General features: G+C 42.5%; 1 protein-coding gene across 2 annotated transcripts in view; it reads left to right on the top strand.

Annotated features, from left to right (window-relative positions):
* Positions 1-24,263, top strand: part of dennd4c (DENN/MADD domain containing 4C) — a 108,977-nt gene that overhangs the window by 31,110 nt on the left and 53,604 nt on the right. For both annotated transcript variants that reach the window (XM_060934932.1, XM_060934939.1), the window contains exon 2: positions 11,754-12,064. In XM_060934932.1, coding sequence (XP_060790915.1) covers positions 11,766-12,064 — 299 coding nt within the window. In that variant the 5' untranslated portion in view covers positions 11,754-11,765. The remainder of the gene's footprint in view (positions 1-11,753; positions 12,065-24,263) is intronic.

The following is a 24,263-nucleotide window of genomic DNA, read 5'->3' on the forward strand; positions in this document are numbered from 1 at the left end:
AACATGAGCGAAGGCAGGTCACAGCATTGCCTCCAGTGCTAAATAGTCTGTTGTTCCGACATAATTAGCTTTTCTCTCTCACCTCAATCTGTTACCTACTCTCACGCTATCACTCCTTGAAGACGCTGCACTGAAGCTCTGCGCACTTGGCCAGTGTTGCCACATATTGCTGACGTTTTCCAGCCCAAAATAATGTTCAAAACCAGCCAAAATGCACTTAAAACCGCCCAATCTGACAACACTGCACTTTGGCTTGCTTGCTTATTTAGGCGGAGTAATGAAACCTTACATGTGTCAGTTCGCCCCCTAATGGTTTGGCGGAGTACTGGTCAAAAAGTGCTTGATCAGATATGCAGCAGAGCCCGCATTTTAAATGGAAATAAATCGCGATTTTCATTTAATTTAATCGCGGCAGCCAAAATCGCGATTTTCGATTAAATTCGATTAATTGTGCAGCCCTAGCGTAGATAAGTGACAAGTTTGCGCAAGTCCTTTATTCCTTTGCATGCCAATTTTGAAGTTTGAAAAGTTATCCGCCTCAGGCCCTGTGAATAATAACCACCTCGCCTTCAGCAAATAATTGTTAAATAACAGCATATCTATAATAACTAATTTGCATGAACTTGTATTGCAGACAAACAGACTTCTAGTTTTATTTAACAAACGTACAAAAGAAAAACGCAGGGAACGTTTTGTATGACGTCATCGTTCACGGAGATCATTTCCGATTGGTAGCGGTGTTCCAGCTAGACCAGGTAATGTAGAAATCTGCCTGACCACTGATTTGGTTGGCTGTTCGAGTGCATTTGTATCCCTTTCCAACCTCCTAAACTTTTTTTCTTTCTTTTATATCGTCTGAACTTTGTCTAGATGGAGTTTTATATTGGAGCCTCATAAAAAGCAGTCTCTTGTAAAGAGACGGTGGCCAAATTGTGTCATTGTTATATGGCAGAGCAGGTTAAACCCATTCCTGTTTCCAACTGTCCTTGCAGAAAGGTCATTCGTTTAGAGGTTCGCATACTTTTCCACAAAGAAATGGCACAGAAAAATGTTATTGACTCTTTCCATAGATAAAGATCAGATTTGCCATTTCAAGATCCAGTCATGTGGAAATTCAGATAATTCCCAAGAGGTCACAAACATTTTAATCATGTAAGCAACATTCCAGGGTTTCCAGTTCAATCCTGAGCTAAGGGTACTGTCTGTGTGGACTTTTGCGTGTTCTCCCTGTGCTCATATGGGTTTCCTCTGGGTTCTCCCAAAAACATGTGAATGTGTACATGGTGTGGCTGCAGTGGACTGGCCGGGGAGTGTTCACATCACTCGCAGTGTTCCCAGGTTAGGATCCTAACACACTACACCCATAGTGTAGTGGTTAGCACTGTCGCCTCACAGCAAGAAGGTTCTGGGTTCAAGCCTAGCGGCCAACAGGGGCCTTTCTGTGTGGAGTTTGTCCCCATGTCTGTGTGGGTGTTTCCTCCGGGTGCTCCGGTTTCCCCCACAGTTCAAAGACACGCGGTTAGGTTAACATGGGGTGGCCTTCAGCCGAGGTGCCCTTGAGCGAGGCACCGAACCCTCCAACTGCTCCCCAGGTGCTGTTAGCATGGCTGCCCACTGCTCTGGGTATGTGCATGAGCATACAGTTAGGTCCATATATATTTGGACACCTGACACAAATGGTTTTTTTTTTTTTTTTTTTTTTAACCTGTTTACTGAAACATATTCAAGTTATAGTTATATAATGGACATGGACATAAAGTCCAGACTTTCAGCTTTCATTTGAGGGGATCCACATTAAAATTGGATGAAGGGTTTAGGAGTTTCAGCTCCTTAACATGTGCCACCCTGTTTTTAAAGGGACCAAAAGTAATTGGACAATTGACTCAAAGGCTATTTCATGGGCAGGTGTGGGCAATTCCTTCGTTATGTCATTCTCAATTAAGCAGATAAAAGGCCTGGAGTTGATTTGAGGTGTGGTGCTTGCATTTGGAAGATTTTGCTGTGAAGAAAACATGCGGTCAAAGGAGCTCTCCATGCAGGTGAAACAAGCCATCCTTAAGCTGCGAAAACAGAAAAAACCCATCCGAGAAATTGCTACAATATTAGGAGTGGCAAAATCTACAGTTTGGTACATCCTGAAGCACTGGTGAACTCATCAATGCAAAAAGACCTGGATGCCCACAGAAGACAACAGTGGTGGATGATCGCAGAATAATTTCCATGGTGAAGAGAAACCCCTTCACAACAGCCAACCAAGTGAACAACACTCCAGGAGGTAGGCGTATCAATATCCAAATCTACCATAAAGAGAAGACTGCATGAAAGTAAATACAGAGGGTTCACTGCATGGTGCGAGCCACTCATAAGCCTCAAGAATAAAAGGGCTAGATTGGACTTGGCTAAAAAACATCTGAAAAAGCCAGCACAGTTCTGGAAGAACATTCTTTGGACAGATGAAACCAAGATCAACCTCTACCAGAATGATGGAAATAAAAAAGTATGGCGAAGGCGTGGTACAGCTCATGATCCAAAGCATACCACATCATCTGTAAAACACGGCAGAGGCAGCGTGATGGCTTGGGCATGCATGGCTGCCAGTGGCACTGGGTCACTAGTGTTTATTGATGATGTGACACAGGACAGAAGCAGCCGGATGAATTCTGAGGTAGTCAGAGACATACTGTGTGCTCAAATCCAGCCAAACTGATTGGTCGGCGTTTCATAATACAGATGGACAATGACCCAAAACACAAAGCCAAAGCAACCCAGGAGTTTATTAAAGCAAAGAAGTGGAATATTCTTGAATAGCCAAGTCAGTCACCTGATCTCAACCCAATTGAGCATGCATTTCACTTGTTAAAGACTAAACTTCAGACAGAAAGGCCCACAAACAAACAGCAACTGAAAACCGCTGCAGTAAATGCCTGGCAGAGCATTAAAAAGGAGGAAACACAGCGTCTGGTGATGCCCATGAGTTCAAGACTTCAGGCAGTCATTGCCAACAAAGGGTTTTCAACCAAGTATTAGAAATGAACATTTTATTTACAATTATTTAATTTGTCCAGTTACTTTTGAGCCCCTGAAATGAAGGGATTGTGTTTAAAAAATGCTTTAGTTCCTCACATTTTTATGTAATCATTTTGTTCAACCCACTGAATTAAAGCTGAGAGTCTGAACTTCAACTGCATCTGAATTGTTCTGTTCAAAATCCATTGTGGTAATGTACAGAACCAAAATTAGAAAAATGTCTCTGTCTAAATATTTATGGACCCAACTGTATGCGTGTTCACTGCTTCAGATGGGTTAAATGCAGAGAGGAGTTTCATAAGTGTACGTGTGATGAATAAAGTTTTTCTTCTATCCCTGACCTGGAGTTCCTGAAGATGAATGAGCGAAAGAGAATTTAATATCAAACTCAACATGCTGGAAAACTAAGGAGTTTACTCTAGTAATACCTGCTGTGTGTTGAGTATTTAGAAAATCTTGACTATATTATAGTCCCTTATCGTTTTATCACAGCAGCAAATCAACGTTTGGACGGGTTTGAGAACGTGCTTAAATTGTTCCATATCTTGCAGACATTCAAGATCAGAAACTCGTACTGTTTACAGATCAATACTTCAAAATGAAAGGGGAAGTATTTTTGTTCTTGCTTGCCTCTTATTACTGTTTCTTATAAATTCTGAAACTACTTTCATTTTGCTTCTGCACTGCATGTAATCCGTTTTGCAGCGTGACCTTCTTTTCTTTTTCTTTTTTTTTTTAAAGAGCAAAACCAAAGTGACAAGTGCTAAGGTTCCCATTGGCTTGAAAACCCTAATCAGCAACTGCGCTGTTAGTAAATTATAGTTTAGTTACAAACTACAACATATCTCTGTGAAGATGCAGCCAAACTGTTCTTGTCCTTGTCTTCTGATCAGGTTTATGCGTCCTGTCCGTGAAGGGTTTTGTCTTGCAGTTAAACACTTAATGATCCAAATCCTTATAGAAGGCCATCAAAGTTTGGCTGCTGCTGATTTAATTTAATACGAGGAGGCCGGCGCAGGCTGAGACACTGTTTCCATTGTGTGGTCTTCCAGTAACACTCCTCGCACACATCACGGAGGTGCTCTGGGATGTTTCTGGAAGTACATTTCCCTGTCTGGTCGCCCTCGGTTAACTTGCGTCACCCTTTATAGCTGGAGGGAAAAGGTGTGGGGGAGCGCATTGTTAAGAATTTTTATGACTTTCTCTCTCGTTTGTGGGGAAAATACTTTCCTGGCTTTTACATAATAGGGTTCTACAACTGGACTTGTAAACTCTGGTTAAAGCCAGCGTCTGGCTGATAAAACGGCATGACCGTCCACACTGCAGGTTCGGGTCCCTCCTCAGATGCCATGCAAATGAGCAGAGACATGGGAAGCATGTAAAGAAGTTAACCTGAAGTCTCTACTTGGCACACAGCCTCATCTTGTAACTTAGTTTAAGTATGGCCCAGGTTTGATCAACGATTATGTGTAAATGCTGGCAATTGTCATATTAGCCATGGTAATGGGCATGTTTCCCCACTGAGAATTAAACCAATGCCATTTTCGTAAAGGTGGCTGTATTTGAGCATCCTGTGCTGCTTTTCTGTGGTGCGGGATGTGCAGAAGTGTCGAATAGTCATAAGAGAACTGAACCGTCGTTCTTGCAACGCGTGGTTGCTGTTTTTCACAAGGCTTCCTGCATGAATGTGACGGATTCCGAGAGGACTGTAAACTGGCATTTATCTCCCTTTTGATCATGCGCTCGGCCAACATCTTGTGGCTAAATCCCTCTAATCTCTCATTTATGCATTGAGCAGAATGACTGATGAGGAAGATAAACAGGAGCACTAAAGCCTACTTTCTTTTTCCATCACAGTCGCCATCTTTAAATTTCTTGGTGGTGGTGGTGGGGGGAAGATTCTCAGTGTTTTTCAAACTTCTCCTCTTCAGCAATCGTGTAGAAAATTTCAACCACTTTTCAGATACTTGGTTTGATAAACTGCATAAAAACAGTGAAGAAAGTTTCACTTGCTCTCTAATCTAGGCTTCTGTGGAACCAGCTTCAGTTTTGTCCTCATTGTTCTACCCCTCGTCTCATTATCTCTAGCCGCTTTATCCTGTTCTACAGGGTCGCAGGCGAGCTGGAGCCTATCCCAGCTGACTACGGGCGAAAGGCGGGGTACACCCTGGACAAGTCGCCAGGTCATCACAGGGCTTAGGCCAAGTTTACATTAGACCGTATCTGTCTCGTTTTCTTCGCGGATGCACTGTCCGTTTACATTAAACCGCCTGGAAACGCCGGGAAACGGGAATCCGCCAGGGTCCACGTATTCAATCCAGATCGTGTCAGCTCCGGTGCTGTGTAAACATTGAGAATACATGAATATGCTGTGCTGAGCTCTAGCTGGCGTCTTCATTGGACAACGTCACTGTGACATCCACCTTCCTGATTCGCTGGCGTTGGTCATGTGACGCGACTGCTGAAAAACGGCGTGGACTTCCGCCTTGTATCACCTTTCATTAAAGAGTATAAAAGTATGAAAATACTGCAAATACTGATGCAAATACTGCCCATTGTGTAGTTATGATTGTCTTTAGGCTTGCCATCCTTCCACTTGCAAATGGTAAGTGATATGCGCTGGGATCACACACACAGCGGCTCAGTCCCGAATCACTGCTCGTGCACTTCACTCGCGCACTCTGTGAGCTGCGCAGGGCCGGAGTGCGCACCCTCCAGAGGGCACTCGCTGTTCAGGGCAGAGTGATTTGGAGCGCAGGATGCCTGCGGAGCCGAGCGTATCCATGTATTGGTGTTGCTGTGTGCACGCAAATCGTGTATTGGCGTTGCTGTGTGCACACTAATCATTTTAAAAACGTTAATCTGATGATCCGCTGATACGGTCTAATGTAAACATAGGCGTAGACACAGACAACCATTCACACTCACATTCACACCTACGGTCAATTTAGAGTCACCAGTTAACCTAACCTGCATGTCTTTGGACTGTGGGGGAAACCGGAGCACCCGGAGGAAACCCACGCGGACACGGGGAGAACATGCAAACTCCTGTTCTATCCCTATCCCATATATTTTGCTCTTTGGGATGTTAATAAATAACATTTATTTGCAAGTGTGTGGAGAAACAAACGTGAAATAACGAGGCTTGTTATAAACAGCATGTTATTTAGAGGTGCACGAGGTAAGATGGTCTGTTTTTTTCCATAGCTGGGCAAGGATCTATCGTGGCACATAATGTGTATAAGCTGACTAATGGGAGTCCCTTCCAAACACAAGCATTCCAGACCGGAAATCGGTTTTCCAAATGGGTTTTCTCAGCTGACTTAATACTTTTGCCCTGAGGTCATGGCTGAAACCGTTGTTTTTAACATGTTCTGCGTATTTTGCCGGCTATTTGTGCAAGTGAGAAATAAAGAACTGACGACTACACCTTTTTTAATAGATGCTATATAATCTTGTTTATTGCTTTAGCCTCCTAGGACTTGGCAGTCACATGCATGGACAGCACTTTATGGAAATTCGGAACAAGAATCCACATGTGTGGACATTTTCTCTAAAAGTACATCTTATCAAAAGATGATGCTTAGTTTTTATTCTAATCAGGTTCTAATAAGCCCAAATAGCAAAGAGAAATAAAAAAAATGCATGTAAAAAAACAGCTTGGGCCTTAGGAGGTTAAGGTTAGCCTCACTGCTGTTGCATCTGATAAACTGTCATTTTCAGTTTGCTGCTGTGTTTGAGTTTTACACCATGACTGCAAATAGTTATTTAAAAGCCGCAATGACTCTTCACGCTGTCTTAATTAAGGAGACTTGCCTTGCAACAGACGTGTTAATTACTGCTTTAATATAGAGCTAATTAGATTTCTAATTATTAGTTGTGTGCCGTGTCTTAGAGTAGGCACATCCGCTCCCTGTAGAGCAGGGATTATCCTGCAAAAAGCATTGTGGTCAACACAAGACCAATGGCACTTGTAAAGGTCTTGATGGGGTGTGTGTGTGCGTGCACGTGTTTTTATTTTAAAGGAGCAAATCTTTGTCATATACTTGAGCAATGCATTGTCATTACTAGTAATGAACTTCTTACACTCAGAACCAACTCAACTTTTACATAGGAAGTTAAATTATACGTTAAATGGGGACTAGAGAGTAAAATGCAGGGCTCGAAATTCGCGGTGGTCCGGTCACCCGAGGCGACTTAATTTGTCATTTGGCGGGGAATTCTTGTCACTAGGCAGCCCGGCTGGCTAGTTGAAAAGGAAAAAAAAATATATGTATATATGTGTATGAAGTGAAGTGAAGATTCAGACTAGGGCTGTGTGATATATCGAATATACTCGATATATCTCCGAAAATTCTGTGTGAGATGCATATAATTATTATATCGTAACTATTGAGTATTTTATGGTCATCTGCCGACTTGCGTTTGTTTAAAACCTTTTCCGGTGGTTTTCTCCCTGTCCCTCAGGCAGTAACGTGAGCGGCTGCCTAAGGGTAATAAATAAATAACGTAACGCGCTCGCCAACCAATCCCGGGCGACATCTAGGTGCTGAAAGGAAGCACTTGCGGGAAGATTTTCTAGTTTCGGTTTACAGCACTGACTCAGTTCGTGCAATCGCTGGTGTTGCGTAGGCTACCGTGTAATCTGTCAATTTCAGCGACAAATTAAAAATGGAAGCGGACGAATTGGTTCCTTAAAGAACTAGTAAGGGGTCAGTCATCTGGCTTTTTTTTTTGGATATCGCGAGGAGGACGTGGAACAGCAAATGCCAATTTGTAAAGTGTACAAAAAAAAACCAGTATCAAAATACTCGGGTCTTGAAATAAATGCACGTTAGTCATGAACAATGGTAACTACTCTCTTTTGTGTTATTTTTGACAGAAGTAAAATTCATACATGAACAAATTTTGGCGAGTTGATTCGTTTGGCTAGTTACTTTGGAAGGGAACTAGTCCGGCTGGCTGGTGAAAAAATATATGAATTTCGAGCCCTGAAATGGGATGTAGTAATCTAAACAGTATTGAAATAATATTATTTTTATTAAAAATCTGGAGTGCAAAGAGTTTGTATTGACTGCTTACATTGTTTCTCACTAGCCACTTGAATTTACATCATCTGATAGTTTCAATGTTAAAAGAATGAAAACGGTACAGGTGTGTGGCGTCTGGGGTCCAGTCAGTTGTGGTGTGTGCAGAGTATATCGTCAGCAGTTCCGCAGCCTGATTGCTTGCAGGTAGAAACGGTCTCGGAACCTGCTGGTTTGGGTTTGGCTGCTCTTGTACCACCTGCCAGACAGGAAAAGTGTGAAAAGTCTGTAGACTGTAGCTGGAACAGCTGGCATCTGAAGATCCGCCGTGCCTTCCTCCTGCAACCCTGGCTGTAGAGGACCTGGATGGATATCAACTCAGTCCTGGTGCTGTGCTGATGCTGGTCTGACTACCCTCGGTAGAGCTTTGCGGTTGAGGGCGGTGCAGCTGCCGTACCATGATGCTGCTAGTCAGGATATGCTTTATGGTACATCAGTAGAAGTTTGTGAGTATTCTGGAGTCCAGAGGCAGAAGAGCTGCCGTCATGCTGCCTTTGTTACCACATCTATGTGACTTAGAGCCTCGCTGATGTTAAAGCAGATACGCAGAGCCTTTATTTTTAATTAAATTTCTGAGTGGATAGTATCACCATCCTTGACTCTTGTATGCTGCATAAATGGGAATTAAAAAAATATATTTTTGAGAGTTAAAACCGACCGCAAAGTTGCCATTCAAGCTGAGCCAGCCATGCCGGAGTGCGTGACGTCACAGCGGTAACTGGTTTTAAAGCCAAGGCCTTTTACAGCTATAGACCAAAGTCATATAAATAAAAACTTATTGTGAAAGTAAGAAATGGCGTTACCGACTTGCTCAACTAAGACTGATTTGACTTCATTGATTGTGGGCTGACTTTTATTAAAACAGGATAGGTGTTATAACTTATGCAACATACATGTACATGCATGCATGCATTTTCACTTCGAATCTTTGCAGTTTGAACATTCTTGGGCCAGGAATGCAACGTGAATCCACCTTCTGTCGTGTTGCTGGCGGGTGCAGCAACACATCTACATGGCATGGCGATAAATTGGCTCAAAATGGAGGATCGGAGTTGCAGTCGGCTCTGTGTTTTTAGTATAGCGGAAATGGCGATGAGACCGACAGCCTTCCTGCTGTGACGTTACGGACGTCAAGGTCATTCACTCAGACCGCTACCTATATGAATCACTTTAATCGTAAAAATTACTGTATGGAGCACTTGCATGTGACGTCACAGCCGATCCAGATTGTGACAGACGCCATCTTGTCGGTCAAACGCCATATTTCCGCCTTCTACTTCTGGTTCTACTTCTGGTTCTACTTCTACCTTTTCTTCTGGAAAACCCTACTGTATACAATTCTACTACAACGGCTGTGGCTACAAGCTCTCCCTACCTGTGCACGTTTTTTGTTTTTTTTGTGTGTATTTTTGCGTGGTGTTCGTCTGTACCGGGCTTCAATATCCACTACAACCGTATGGACTTACTGGACATTGGTTTCCAGCAGAAAATGACGGTTTGTAGCGATTTCCATCGCATGCACAACATTCCGGACGAGATAGCGAGACCAGCGGGGTCTCCGTGGATTGTATCGGAAGCAAAGCGAAGGAGGCGGCGCCGGGAGCGGAAGCAAAAGCGAGGCTGCAGAGCCGGTGTTCTGTAAAGTTCTCCTACCAAGCCTACTGCGCATGCGCGAAATCCAGGAGGGTACACCGGCCTGTTGACTAAGCTCAGAAAACAGCCACTCAAACCTCCACTGCTAAGCCTCTACCTCTCCAACGCCAGATCCATGGTAAACAACACGGACGATTTGGAATTACAGCTGGAATTACCTTATTCTATTCTATAATCGGCTGGTCAGTGCTATACTTAATACTTAAGTGACTTACCCGTCCAATGAGGATTATTTTCTTGTTTACAAGATGCCACATCTGAGTCGCTGAATTCTGATTTTGAAATCCTGAATTTCTGTAAAGATAACTGTCCAGAGATTTATAAGCACGCAGTGCTTCACCACTGAACAGCGAGGGAAAGTTGATGAGGTAATTATACACGTCTGGGTATTCCGCTGGCAGTTCAATATCCACTGACACGGTCGTGAAAACTCCATCCGTTAAGCCATAAGGGTCACTAATCTGTAGATCGTTTATTTTAGACATGTATCTAGTTATCTGTGCATTAGGAAAAATGAGCCGTGTAGTCCGTCGGTTGAAATTGATCCATTCTGTACACGAGTGCAGCAGTATTCAGCTGTGTTTTTTACCGACAAGATGGCGGCTGTGTACTTTCCGGTCACGTGACTGCAAGATCTCTATTAGATTCATTGTTAACGCTTAAAACTATTCCTGAGCCATTCTTGAGGTCTCAAGGCGTTTATAAACGAAAGTGAGGCCATGGCTCTGCGTATATGCTTTAAGTCCCAAGAATGTGAAGCAGCTGACTCTCTCCACTTCTGTTCGCTTGATGATGATGATGGGGGCGTGTCCCTGTCCCTGCTGCCTCCAAGTCCATGATCAGCTCCTCAGGCTTGCTGACGTTGAGCAACAGGTTGTTGTCCTGAAACCATGATGTCCGAGCTCTCACCCCTACTCTTTAGGCAGACTCGTCACCATCTGTGACGGAGCAGGTGGTGGTGGTGTCATCAGCAGATTTAATGACCGTAAATGTGTCTTGAAACAAATTTTTATAATCTTTACTAATTTCATTTATGGCCAAAGTGGCACTTCTAGCTGATTCTTATTCTTCTAGGTTTCTGTTCTCTGAAGCTATATTACCGTCTTTTCTGCCTTTTGTATTGGAGTATTTGTAATACGTTTGTTAATTATATCAGCGATGCCAATATATAAAGTTTAGCCATGGGATTTAAAGTTTTTGTCCCCTTGTTGGAGAGATGAACGAGAAAGGAAGCTAACAGCAGTCAGACAGACTGCATAAAATTCGTCTGGCATAAAGGCCATTCCCTGAAGAAGTAAAGTGTGCTGGACGTGAAGGAAATGCATTTGCTTCTGGTAGCTGTTATTTTCTTGTCACACAAGCTTTATCTAGCCGTTGTTTAACCTGTGAATTTGCAAGCCTTGGACTTGAGCCGTTGGGGGGGGAAGAAAGCCAAACTGGTCTATTTATTTGGTTTTTAAAAAAAAAAAATGTAGTGGACTTTTGTCTCACTGTTCCCTTGTATTCTCTCTGCCAGCTAGGACTGTTTTGTTAGCAGCCTTGGCACCTCTTTTGTGTTATTAGATTTGGAATATGAAATACGATGTCTATCGTGCAAAAAAAGCAGCTGTTGGACAGTATATGCAGCTGTGAAATCACATTTCAGCTCTTCCAGCCAAGATCGAGGACTCAAAAAGGCTAACATTGTCCTCAGCTTGACTGTGTAATCACAACACACCAGCTCACCTAACATTAAAATAGCCCATGCTTTAGAAAGCATGACAATAGCAGGCGAATGACGTTTAGACAGGTATACACTTTCAACCAACAAGGGTACTCGCTGACTCTGCGTACACACTACTTCATAGATCGTTTTTATTATATAAATATACAGATGCGAGAGTGACTGGTATCTCCTTTCTGGCTCAACATGCAAGTTGACCATGCAAAAATTTGAGAAAACGAGTGAAATTCTATAGCTTCAAAGTACTACTTCATCTCTTTCAGGCACGTCCAGCCATGATTGAAGACAAGGGTCATCGTGTGACGGACTACTTTGTGGTGGCCGGACTGACGGACAAGTCCACACCACTGGAGCACGATCTGTCCGAGACCAAATCGAGTGGTCCTAAAGCCCCCATCACTGACCTGGCAGTGATCAACAAGTCAGCAGGTGAAACGGTCCCTGAAGGTTTTACGTGCATAGAGAACACGTACAGCGGCCAACCGGCTAACCTCAACCACGGCAGCCTGAAAAGCCCTGAACTCTTCCTGTGTTACAAGAGGGGCCATGGAAAACCTCCCTTAAGCGATGTTGGGTGAGTGTATCTCATATTGCTAATTTCATGTATAAATGCCTAATATACAGTACTGTGCAAAAGCCTTAGGCACTCTATTTTATGACTTCTGCATTGAGTCAGTACCAGGGTAGTCTGGTTAACACCAAACCATATCACAAGTGAAATATGGTCTGGAATCCGCCTATTGAATTTCTCGTAGGGGAGGTGTGGTTTACGATTGTCAACGGCCGTTTATTGGACGTTGCGAATGTCTATCATTTGGCGTATACGTAGCCCATAGCCAATCATGGCAGTTGTACCCGGTGACGTAGTTAGAGCGACGAAGAAGACGAAGAGGCGAAGAAAGACTGTAACGCCAAACGCTGTTCCTTTTTTAAAAACAAACTTTCGCTCTAAACTATTCAGAACAGTGTCTAAAGCTTGATCGAAAGTTTGGTTCGTATCGCTCGCCGCCATGTTAAATGTGATCCGTAAACAGTCCCAAATAAACTACAAGCTTCCGTTTGTCGAGTAGTACGCGTCACCGTCTTTCCACCCCTCCCCACTCTCTGATTGACTCCCTAACTCAGGCAAGCCTTTAGACCATAGTTTCCATGCTGTCTTTTCAGATCGGAACGATTGTGCAAAGCAGCATGGGATTTCCCAGGCTAGTACCCGGGATCTGTAAATTCTGCTTTAAAAATGGCCAATTCTGCTTTATTTTTCCGTTTTAGAACACTCAATTAAAAAAAAGCTCACAAATAAGAAAATACTAGCAAACGTGAGCAAATTTTGAAATATTTTTATTGAAACAACTCTTAGAACTACTTATGGCTAGAACCTTACTCAGAACCCTAAGATCAGTACAAAAATGACATTAATCATAATAGTTGTCCCAGCAACCTCAAGATCTTACTCGAGAAGATGCATGGTCATGCAAAACATTCAAAACCTTTCAAACTATGGGTTTCATATCATGACCGGTTTTGGTCTACTTTGAATTGTATGGCGAGAACAATTCAACGTTAATAATATCTTTGATCAGTACAAAAATAATGAGGTCATACAAGAGAAGAATATGGCATTTTGATTCAAACCCTACTAAAAACAATGAAAACTCCGGTGTTTCATATCGTAGATTGTCTGCTTAAACTTGAACTATATGATTAAAACCTTGTAACATCTTTTCATCATCACAAACAGCATTTACATGGCACCAGTGGTGTTTTTGGCAGCCATTTTTGATTTAGTTTTAGTCTTTTGGGTGAAATGCTTATTAGTTTTAGTCACATTTTAGTCAATTCTATCCTTGATCGTTTTGGTCTAGTTTTAGTCGATGAAAACTAAAAGGGTTTTAGTCCAGTTTTAGTCATTCATTTTAGTCGAACAAATAATTACTTTAAAACATTAAATTAGGCCAATACAGAGAGAGGAAATTGTACTCGAGGTTGACAGGTTGTGCATAACATGCTCTCTACATAAACGCTGTCTAGTGCAGACATCCCAAGTCTCCCGGAAGTTCCGGGAGTCTCCCGCATATTGATAGTGGCTCCCTGATGCCCACAAATTGGAGAACATCTCCCGGAATCTAGAGCAAGCGAGCAAGAGCGTGCACGCGAAACATTTAATGTCTGCATCGCGCATATGACTGAGTGCGCGAGAGAGACTGCGTGTGTGCCTGTTCATGTAGCGCAGGGGTGGGCAATTATTTTTTCCATGGGGCCACATGAGAAACAGAAAATTTTGTGGAGGGCCGGACCAAAAGGCTGAACTAAATTCTGCATAATATTAATTGTATTTCTTTATATAAAGCAATAAATAACATTGTTCTTACAAACTGCTAAGACTGGTAAGAGTATGGAAAAAACAAGGTTGTCTTACAAAAAAAAAAGTAATTTATTCAATCAAATTTCCCAAAACGATGGTTAACAAAAAGTGAACGTTTGTATCTTTTTTTTTTTTTTTTTTTTTAATTTTTTTTTTTTTTAAAGTCACATTCACCCCAAAACACAATAAAAGACATCACAATATTGTCTTTCTACTCCAAATATCAAGCAAGATACATCATATTATAATAATGATGCCCACATTTGTAGTCTAATCACCTCATTTGGTGCTTTTCGCCGGAGATCGGCTCCGGCGCCTGCTGGTGACGTCACACGATGTGATTGGCTGGACCGTTTGAAGGATGATGTACAAGTTTGTGGTCGGTCTGGACAAATTACGGAAGTAGTTATCGCGCGATTAGGTTTCGTGGGATTTCATGTCATGTTCATGTCGCGCGCATTGTGTTTTTGTTGAACACAACTTCAAAATAAAAGCAATGCACATTCAGTCCATGCATGGGGTAAAATTAGAAAATACGTTTATTTTGTAATTTCTCATTAACCTTACGCGGGCCGGTCAGAATGAACCAAAGGGCCGGATGCGGCCCGCGGGCCGGAAAATGCCCAGGTCTGATGTAGCGCATGCTAGACAAAGAGCATCCTGATTGGTTTACAGACATCCAAACTCGTTTCAGGGAGGTGTTGTGACACCCGCCCCGCTGATGGGGGGGAAAAAAGTCATGCGTCACGACACCTCCCTGAAATGAGTTCCTGCAGGTTGGGATGTCTACTAGTGTGTATACTCCATTGTTCACAGACTCGTGTTTCTGCCTCCGTTTAACATGTCGCAATGCGCTGATGGAGCACAAACATGTCATGATGAACACACAACTAGAAGATGACCACGCTGTCCGTTAATGTAAATATGATGGCTAAACGTGCTGCTAAAGTTAGAGTAGCCAGGTGTGCTGCTGCTGCTCATTTAGACATATTAAGGCACAGCAACAGGTCTGAAAAGCTACATTTCCCCCCGTATGTTTCACAGGAACTCAAAAATACGGGTCAATATATGACAAAGCATTCAGTTGTTGTCCCACCAAAATTCCCTGCAGGACAAGTTTTACTCATGACATGTTAATTGAATTTAAGTTAGCTTAACCAAGCTAACTTTAGCATGAAGCTAGCGGTCCCATTCATTTTCGCCAGGTCACAGTGTTTTGGAAAACTTCATAGGAAATTCATCACAGACCGATATGTTGAGTGACATTAACCAAAGCTAGCAAACGTATACATGATTTGTTAACAGGACTTCTTATAACGTTAACTTACCGTCGCAGAAATGGCAGCATGGTGAGCCTTTAGATGCCTCTTGAGGTCGGTCGTATTCTTGCCACATAGTTTATAGCCACAGCGTGTACCACTACAAGGCATTCCGTTTTATTTTCTGCTGGATTATGTGTAAAGTATGTTCATAAATCATCGCGTCTTTTCCGCCCACCAAGCCCTTGTGCTGGCGTTGCCGCCGCCATGGTCCATGAACTGTGTGCGACTGTGCCTGGTGGGCGTGGCCAAACAAGGACAGGATGCAGGTGGATTGCTGATATTTTCAGCATTTGGCAGACAGGTTGCACGCGCCGTTGGAGGAAACCCCATGCCTTTTGATAGTCCTATAGCCAACCCATTAACATTTTTGTCTCGTCAACAAAAACAACAGAGATGTCTCGTCATATTTTCGCGATCAAAAAGTTATGTTTAGCTCGTCACTGTCTCATTTTAGTCATGAAAAAAAGGTGCGTTAACGAAATCATTTCGTCATCGTTAACGGAAACAACACTGCATGGCACAATGTGCTTGTCCAAGCGACCTTCTGAGAGAAAAACATGGCATTTTGATTCAAACCCTGTTAAAAACAATGAAAACTCAGTGTTCCATAATACATTGTCTACTTGAACTGTATGGCTAAAATGTTATAAGAATTATTTATTTATTTATTTATTTATTTATTTATTAAAACCTGCAAGCGAGGGATTGGGGCGCTACAGCATTCAATATGGCGGATGCCGACTCGAATGAGAAGAAATACACGTATAATTCACAGAATTATGGCCATATTTCCACGTTGTTTCTACACAAAAAAAGTAAGATTCTGTTTTTCTGCACCACTTTTAATATTTCTATCGATTCCACGAAATTTTCCACTTTTACCGCTTTTTGGAACCTACGGATCCCTGTAGTACAAAAGCATTTTAGAGTCCAAACGTTTGTTTTCCAGCACAAAATTAAATGTTGCAGAGAATTTTTTTTTCTTTTTTTTTGTATCTGAGCAGCATATTACATAAGACACCACTTTTCAGATTAAAAAAGAAAACATACTGAAGGCTGCTGAGTTTTGGTGCAAAATGAAGAAGCGAGTGAGACAAAGTGTCCAGAAGAACTGTGGCTGCTTCTGTAAGATGCTCAGTAAAACCTACAGCTCACTTTCTTATAAAACTGCACTCACTGGGTGGCACGGTGGTGTAGTGGTTAGCACGGTCGCCTCACAGCAAGAAGGTTCTGGGTTCGAGCCCAGCGGCCGGCGAGGGCCTTTCTGTGTGGAGTTTGTGTGTTGTCTGTGTGGGTTTCCTCCGGGTGCTCTGGTTTCCCCCACAGTCCAAAGACATGCGGTTAGGTTAATATGGGACGGCCTTGGGCTGAGATGCCCTTGAGCGAGGCACCTAAAGCCTCGGTCCCAACCGGCCGTACGTGCTCCTACGGCCGGTCTACGTGCAAAAAACACAAGAAACGCACGGAGGGCGTGTGTGAAACGCACAGAGCGCGCGCGTGTGACGTGCTGATTTTTGAGCTGTAGACTGGCCGCAGACTGGCCGCAGAGGTTCTTTGTCATGTCAGACAAACTCTACGGGTGCTTACGTTTTTTTCAGGTTGCAAGACAAACTTACGGCCAACGCGCGTCTTTCTCCATGAACAAAAAAACCGCAGCGATTTGGGGAAACGCCAAAAATCGTACGTCCGGTTGTAACCTAGGCTTAACTCCCAACTGCTCCCCGGGTGCTGTTAGCATGGCTGCCCTCTGTTCTGGGTAGGGGTGTGCAAAATAATCGTCAAGACAATGCATCGCGATACTAACTTTCACGATATACTGCATCGATTCTTGACGCCAAATATCGATTATTAATTTTAAAAAATGAATAAATAAAATTGTATGAATGGTTGGCGAACATCAGCCAAAAACAAGTAGAATACAACTTCCAGTCCTGTAGATGTCGCCGTGGAGTCTTTGACGCCCGCTGCCTTCATGCCAGTGGCATTTCCGGCGGCGGGCTACTGCGACCTAGACATTCTGCATAGACATCATATGCGACTGCGACTCTGTTTACAAATCTCTCTGGAACAGCGCGCACAACATGCTTGAGCGCTTTTTAGAGCAACAGCCTGCCATCCACGCTGCACTCCTGTCTGCAGAAATACGTAAATCTGAGAAGGACATCTGCACACTCACCGAGTCTGACATAACTGCTGCGGTACTACAACATGCTAAAAGAAATATGCTAAATGAGTGTATTGTTTCCTAATTTGAGGATGCTCCACAAACTATAAATGCATAAGGCATTTAAATATAATGTAAAGTAATGTAACAAATAATATAATGATGATGATGATGATGATAATTTAATGTACTGAGTAATATAGTATATTTATTTTGATATTTATTATTGCCTTGTCCTCCCATACTGCAGGTGCTGCAAAGAAATTGAAAACTGCTGCTATTAGTTTTCTTTTATTATTTTTAGTTTTATAAATCCTATGCAATTTTTGTCATTAGTGTGTCCACTCGTTAAGTATGGAAACAGTATTTGTTTTAATGGCAACTACCTCCAAAGTCGTTTCATTAAATTCAGTTATGAACTGAGTTGCTCTAAGTTATGCATCAATTGGAGACACTATCCAGATCGTACACAGCCACTGGTAATTATGCTCTTTTTTTTTTTTTTTTACATTTTCACTGAAGTATGTTGAATATATCGCAATGCATCACAATAATTCAAGAATCGTGATGCATCGTGATAGTATCGCATCGTAGCATGTGAATCGTGATTTGAATTGAATCGTGACTTCTTTGCCAATACCCACCCCTAGTTCTGGGTATGTGTGCGCGCGCTCATTGCTCACGTGTGTGCGCACTGCTTCAGATGGGTTAAATGCAGAGAGGAAATTTCACAAAGTGTGTGATGAATAAAGTTGTGCTTCTTTTTTTCTGTAGGTGAGGCTTTTTTTTTTTAAACCAAAGGATCGTCTCACACCAGATATTGACTGTTTCATTTATTATGGCTTACTGCTGTTTTATTTATTTATTTATTTGTTTATTTATTTATTTATTTATTTTAAATGTTCAAACATTTCATTATATTTAAGCCATTTTTGTCAAACAGCATTGCTTTTACGTGTGCCTCAGACCTTTGCAGAGTACTGTGTATTAGAACATGAGCGTCGTGGTCAGGATCTTTGGTCAGTGCGTTACATCCACCTTCAGCCAGTTACATCATGACAATGTTATAAGGTTGGAGAGCCGTTTTGATCTATTATAAGGGACATTGAAGCATTGATATTTTAGCTCGCAAAACGTAAAAATTCTGAATTCTAGCAACATTTTAAAGCTTAGCGTTGGCTTAGGATATAGAGGTTAATAATTTATTAAAATTCTTAGGCAATTAGAAATTTTGAACTGTAGCCCAACACAAATAAAATCTTATTACGACTGTTCCACAAGTCCTGGGAATGTGCGCAGCTTTCCGATTTAAACTGTTTTTTTCTCATCCTTATACTTCCTGTTTCATGGACTGTAACGAATTTGCTTATTTAATAATTTTAATACAGAATTTACTTTGAAATTATAATCAGACACTCCAACGCCGCCCCCCCCCCCCCCCCCCCCCCCCCAAAAAAAAAAAAATCGGATCTGCGCGATTCAGGCGTCATCCGCCAAAAGGCGCGCTGTTTGCATCCCAAACACAAATCAAATCATACAGAATAGACCTAAAATGTTTTTCAAAAATGACCCTTGCGTGAGTGAAGTGACAAGTGTCAAATAGAAACGTGACAAACGAGCGATATTAAGTGTACATTACAATATAAACGTATACTCAGCGGTTCCAGTTAGGCATTCTCCAGAGATTGTTTACATGATGTTTTGGTTTCCAAAAACAAACTTAAACACAATTGATTGTTTATTTAAACAACTTACCACTTATAAAATGATCGGAGCAGACTTTGCTGTGTTTCGAAGGCTGATAATCCTTGCGGTTGATTCTCGCAAGCCATAAATTTCTCCTTTGTATGCTGAGTTTCTTTGTTTGCTCGCCTTCGTGCTCCCGTACGGTGGGAATTCCATAAAAGCTCCGCTTGACGTCATCATCTGACCTATTACGACAGCCGTGAATACAACAGGTGTGCACCATTGCTAGCTTTAAATAGCCTGCTTGGGTTCTTTTGAAGACTTTGTACTCGCGCGTTACAGTGTGTGCTCTGTGACCCGTACGGTAAGCTTGACCCGCAAGATGGCCGCCACTAGGGAATCCCCGACTCTGTGACGTCATGTGAAAACTATCTATTGGGCTCATGCATGTGGAACAGCAAGCTAATGCTTTCTTCCGAGTGCATTATGCTGCCCTGTGATGAGCATGAGCAGCAGTTCATAACAATGCGGTTGGTTGGTTTCCTTCCTGTTGGTAGCTGTCGTGTGATGGGGGAGACCTGGAGCTGGCTGGTGGGTGGGAGCTATTTACAGTATATTGTTTTACCATATTGCGAGCTTCTAGGAAATTCTTACACATGCTGAGGTGCATTACATCCTCCTCACTTCTGTGTCACGTCCCAGCTGGAAATGTATTGATCGAGCACATGGCATTTGGATTTCTGTTGCTTTTATACATACTAGTGCATCTCAAATTAGAATACCATGAAAAAGTTCTTTTTTTTTCATAATTTAATTCAAAAAGGTAAACTTTCATATATTCTATATTCATTACATGTAAAGTGAAATATTTAAAGCCTTTTTTGTTTTAATTTTGATGATTATGGCTTATAGCTCATGAAAATCAGAAATCCAGCATCTCAAATTATTAGAGTATTCCCTAAGATCAATCAAAAAAAGGATTTACAATACAGAAATGTCCAACTTCTGAAAAGTATATTCATTTATACACTCGATACTCGGTTGGGGCTCCTTTACCATGAATTACTGTATCAATGCGGTGTGGCATGGAGGTGATCAGTCTGTGGGACTGCTGATGTGTTATTGAAGCCCAGGTTGCTTTGATAGAGGCCTTCAGTGTATCTGTATTTTTGGGTCGGGTGTTTCTCATCTTCCTCTTGACAATACCCCATAGATTCTCTATGGGGTTCAGGTCAGGCAAGTTGGCTGGCCAATCAAACGCAGTAATATCATGGTCAGCAAACCATTTGGTAGTAGTTTTGGCACTGTGGGTAGGTGCCAAGTCCTGCTGGAAAAGGAAATCAGCATCTCCAAAAAGCTCGTCAGCAGATGGAAGCATGAAGTGCTCTAAAATCTCCTGGTAGATGGCTGTGTTGACTTTGGACTTGATAAAACACAGTGGACCAACACCAGCAGATGGCATGGCACCCCAAATCATCACAGGCTGTGGAAACTTCACACTGGGCTTCAAACACCTTGGATTCTGTGCCTCTCCACTCTTCCTCCAGACTCTAGAACCGTGATTTCCAAATTAAATGCAAAATGTACTTTCATCTGAAAAGAGGACTTTGGACCACTGAGCAACAGTCCATTTCTTTCTCTCCTTAGCCCAGATAAGACACTTCTGACGTTGTCTCTGGCTCAAGAGTAGCTTGATATTAGGAATGCAAAAGTTGTATCCCCTTTCTTGAAGAAGTCTGTTCGTGATGGGTCTTGATACACTGACACCAGCCTCAGTCCACTCCTTGTGAAGCTCTCCCAAGTTCTTGAATCAACTTTTCTTGACAATCCTCTCAAGACTGCGGCCATCCCTGTTTGTGCACCTTTTCCAGCCACCCTTTTCAGCAATGACCTTTTGTGGCTTACCCTCCTTGTGCAGGGCATCAGTGATCATCTTCTGGACAACAGTCAAGTCAGCAGTCTTCCCCATGATTGTGGTTGTGTGTACTGAACTGGACCGAGAGATACACTGTGTTCATACTGTTTTACTCAAACTCGAAATGAAATATTCTAATATTTTGAGATGGGGTTTTTTGTGTTTTTGTACTGTATGCCATACTGATTAAAATAGAAAAATGCTTGATACATTTGTTTGTGTAATGAGTCTATAATATTTTCACTTTCTTAAATAACTGATGGAAAATATTGAACTTTTTCACAGTATTCTAATTTTGAGATGCACTAGTATTTTCCAAAAATGAGAGAATATTGGCACGTTGTTTTTTAAAATACCGAATCGGTCAAAAGTTTGTACACCCTGACCCATTCATAGGCTGAAGTTAATTAGTGCAATTTCTTGCTTTCTTAATGTGTTTGAGATCATACAGTAAACAGCCCTGTTCCACAACTGTAATAATCCATATTATGTCAAGAACCGCTCAACTAAGTAAAGAGAACCGACATCCATCATTACTTTCACACATGAAGTGTGCGTTTTTGTTTTTTGTTTTTTTTTTAATTAATAAAACTAAAGAAAAAGCACTGAATTAGTAGGTGTCCCCAAACTTGTGACTGGTACACTATATATATATTAATTTTGATTGTTTATCCCACTAGTATTTAAGCCAACTCTGCTGATAACACTTGTACAGTTGTATCTGTTTATGGCTTACAAATGGCAGGTGCACTTAATTTTTCTTTATTTACTTCCTTTTTGGTTAGTACTTTACTGACAGCAATGCAGCGAACAGTTCGAGTGCAAACCAGCTGGCGATGCTGATCGTTAATGCTCCATCAATAGACAAAGAACCGCGCACACAATGCTGGCTTTGGCAGCCCCGGCTAGTTTGGGAGAGTCTTGCATCATCTTTATTTAAGTCGTTCTGTGTTTCTTGCAGATGTACAGAGAAGCTGGTGACGGGCTGCATGAACAGACACTTGTACACACTGTGCTTCAAGGCGCGCGCTCTCTCTCTCTCTCTCTCTCTCTCTCTCTCTCTCTCTCTCTCTCTCTGTCTCTCTCTCCCATGCTTACCTTACACTCAGGTGGTTCTTGGTTACATCAGACATTTTCCCAATGTCAGTTTGCAGACTTGGTTAGTTATTTACACTACCGTTCAAAAGTTTGGGGTCACCCAGACAATTTTGTGTTTTCCATGAAAAGTCACACTTTTATTTACCACCATAAGTTGTAAAATGAATAGAAAATATAGTCAAGACATTTTTCTGGCCATTTTGAGCATTTAATCGACCCACAAATGTGATGCTCCAGAAACTCAATCTGCTCAAAGGAAGGTCAGTTTTATAGCTTCTCTAAAGAGCTCAACTGTTTTCAGCTGTGCTAACATGATTGTACAAGGGTTTTCTAATCATCCATTAGCCTTCTGAGGCAATGAGCAAACACATTGTACCATTAGAACACTGGAGTGAGAGTTGCTGGAAATGGGCCTCTATACACCTATGGAGATATTGCACCAAAAACCACACATTTGCAGCTAGAATAGTCATTTACCACATTAGCAATGTATAGAGTGGATTTCTGATTAGTTTAAAGTGATCTTCATTGAAAAGAACAGTGCTTTTCTTTCAAAAATAAGGACATTTCAAAGTGACCCCAAACTTTTGAACGGTAGTGTAATTGTATAAACAGAATAGAAACTGTTTCTCTCTTGGGTTCTTAAAATCGAACCCAATCTAAATGCATTCTACCTCCGTGTGCTCTTTTACTACAAATAGGCAGCAAATTTGATTGTGCAGTGCCATAGGAAAATGCCATATGACCCACGAGGCCAGACTCTCTCGAGTGTGAACAGCAGATTAAATGTCAGGGTAAAGATGAGCTCCAGCAGTCCCCTAGGAGAGCGAAAAAGCGCAGTAGATTCCATGAGAGCTTTGAGTTATATAGTCTGTTTTGGGTGATTTTTTTGTAAAGTCTTATCATTCACTGGTTATTACTCGTAGTCAGTTTTTATTTTCATCTCCTCTCATTATCTGTAGCCGCTTTATCCTGTTCTACAGGGTCGCAGGCAAGCTGGAGCCTATCCCAGCTGACTACGGGCGAAAGGCGGGGTACACCCTGGACAAGTCGCCAGGTCATCACAGGGCTGACACATATGGCCCTTTTCCACTACCCTTTTTCAGCGCACTTCAGCTCGCTTCAGCTCACTTCAGCCCGACACGGCTCGCGTTTCGACTATCTAAAAACAGCACGACTCAGCTCGCTTCAGCCCTGCTCAGCCCCTAAAACTCGCACCGTTTTGGAGTGGGGCTGAAGCGAGCCAAAGCGAGCCGAGTGAGGCTGGGGGCGTGAGCAGACACTCCCCTGTGCACTGATTGGTGAGGAGGAGTGTCCTCACATGCCCACACACGCCCCGCGAGCACGCTGGGATCTGTAAACACCGCAAACCCGGAAGAAGAAGAATTACGAATTACGAGAATTTCTGAAGCCTTATGCGCCTCGCCTCATCTATACGCTCTTGCCAGTATCTGTCTGCGTTGTCGGTGACAACAAGCCACAGCACCAAGACCAGCAACACTAATGACTCCATGTCCTCCATGTTTATTGTTTACTATCCGGGTCGTGAGACTACCGCTTAAAATATCACTGATGTCACTGTTTGCGCTGCTTAACGACATCACGTGACGTCCACCCACTTTCACTAACTCCACCCAATGTGTCCACCCACTTCCAGCCAGCACGGTTCAGCGTGGTTGTAGTCGAAATGCAACTCCAACAGCCCCGCTCAGCTCGACTCAGCTCGGCGTTTGTAGTGGAAAAGCGGCAATAGACACAGACAACCATTCACATTCACACCTACGGTCAATTTAGAGTCACCAGTTAACCTAACCTGCATGTCTTTGGACTGTGGGGGAAACCGGAGCACCCGGAGGAAACCCACGCGGACACGGGGAGAACATGCAAACTCCACACACAAAGGCCCTCGCCGGCCACGGGGCTTGAACCTGGACCTTCTTGCTGTGAGGCGACAGTGCTAACCACTACACCACCGTGCCGCCCAGTTTTTATTTTTTATTTTTAAAAATCTTTCTAACCAAATATGCTCTCAAAGCCTGCTTGTGTTTTCTCTGCACTGTGGAAACCTGTTTGGTTGGTTTGTGGATTTATTTTGCACTGTTCACAGGTTTTAAGGCGCAGTGCTGCTTTATCGTGCTTTTTACTACAAGGGAATCAGTGCTGTAGTCGCGTTATGTTCCATAAGAGGCTGAAATGCCAATCAAATCAGGATTTGATCATCAGAGT

The sequence above is a fragment of the Neoarius graeffei genome, chromosome 1 (assembly GCF_027579695.1).
Source record: "Neoarius graeffei isolate fNeoGra1 chromosome 1, fNeoGra1.pri, whole genome shotgun sequence".
NCBI lineage: Eukaryota > Metazoa > Chordata > Actinopteri > Siluriformes > Ariidae > Neoarius > Neoarius graeffei.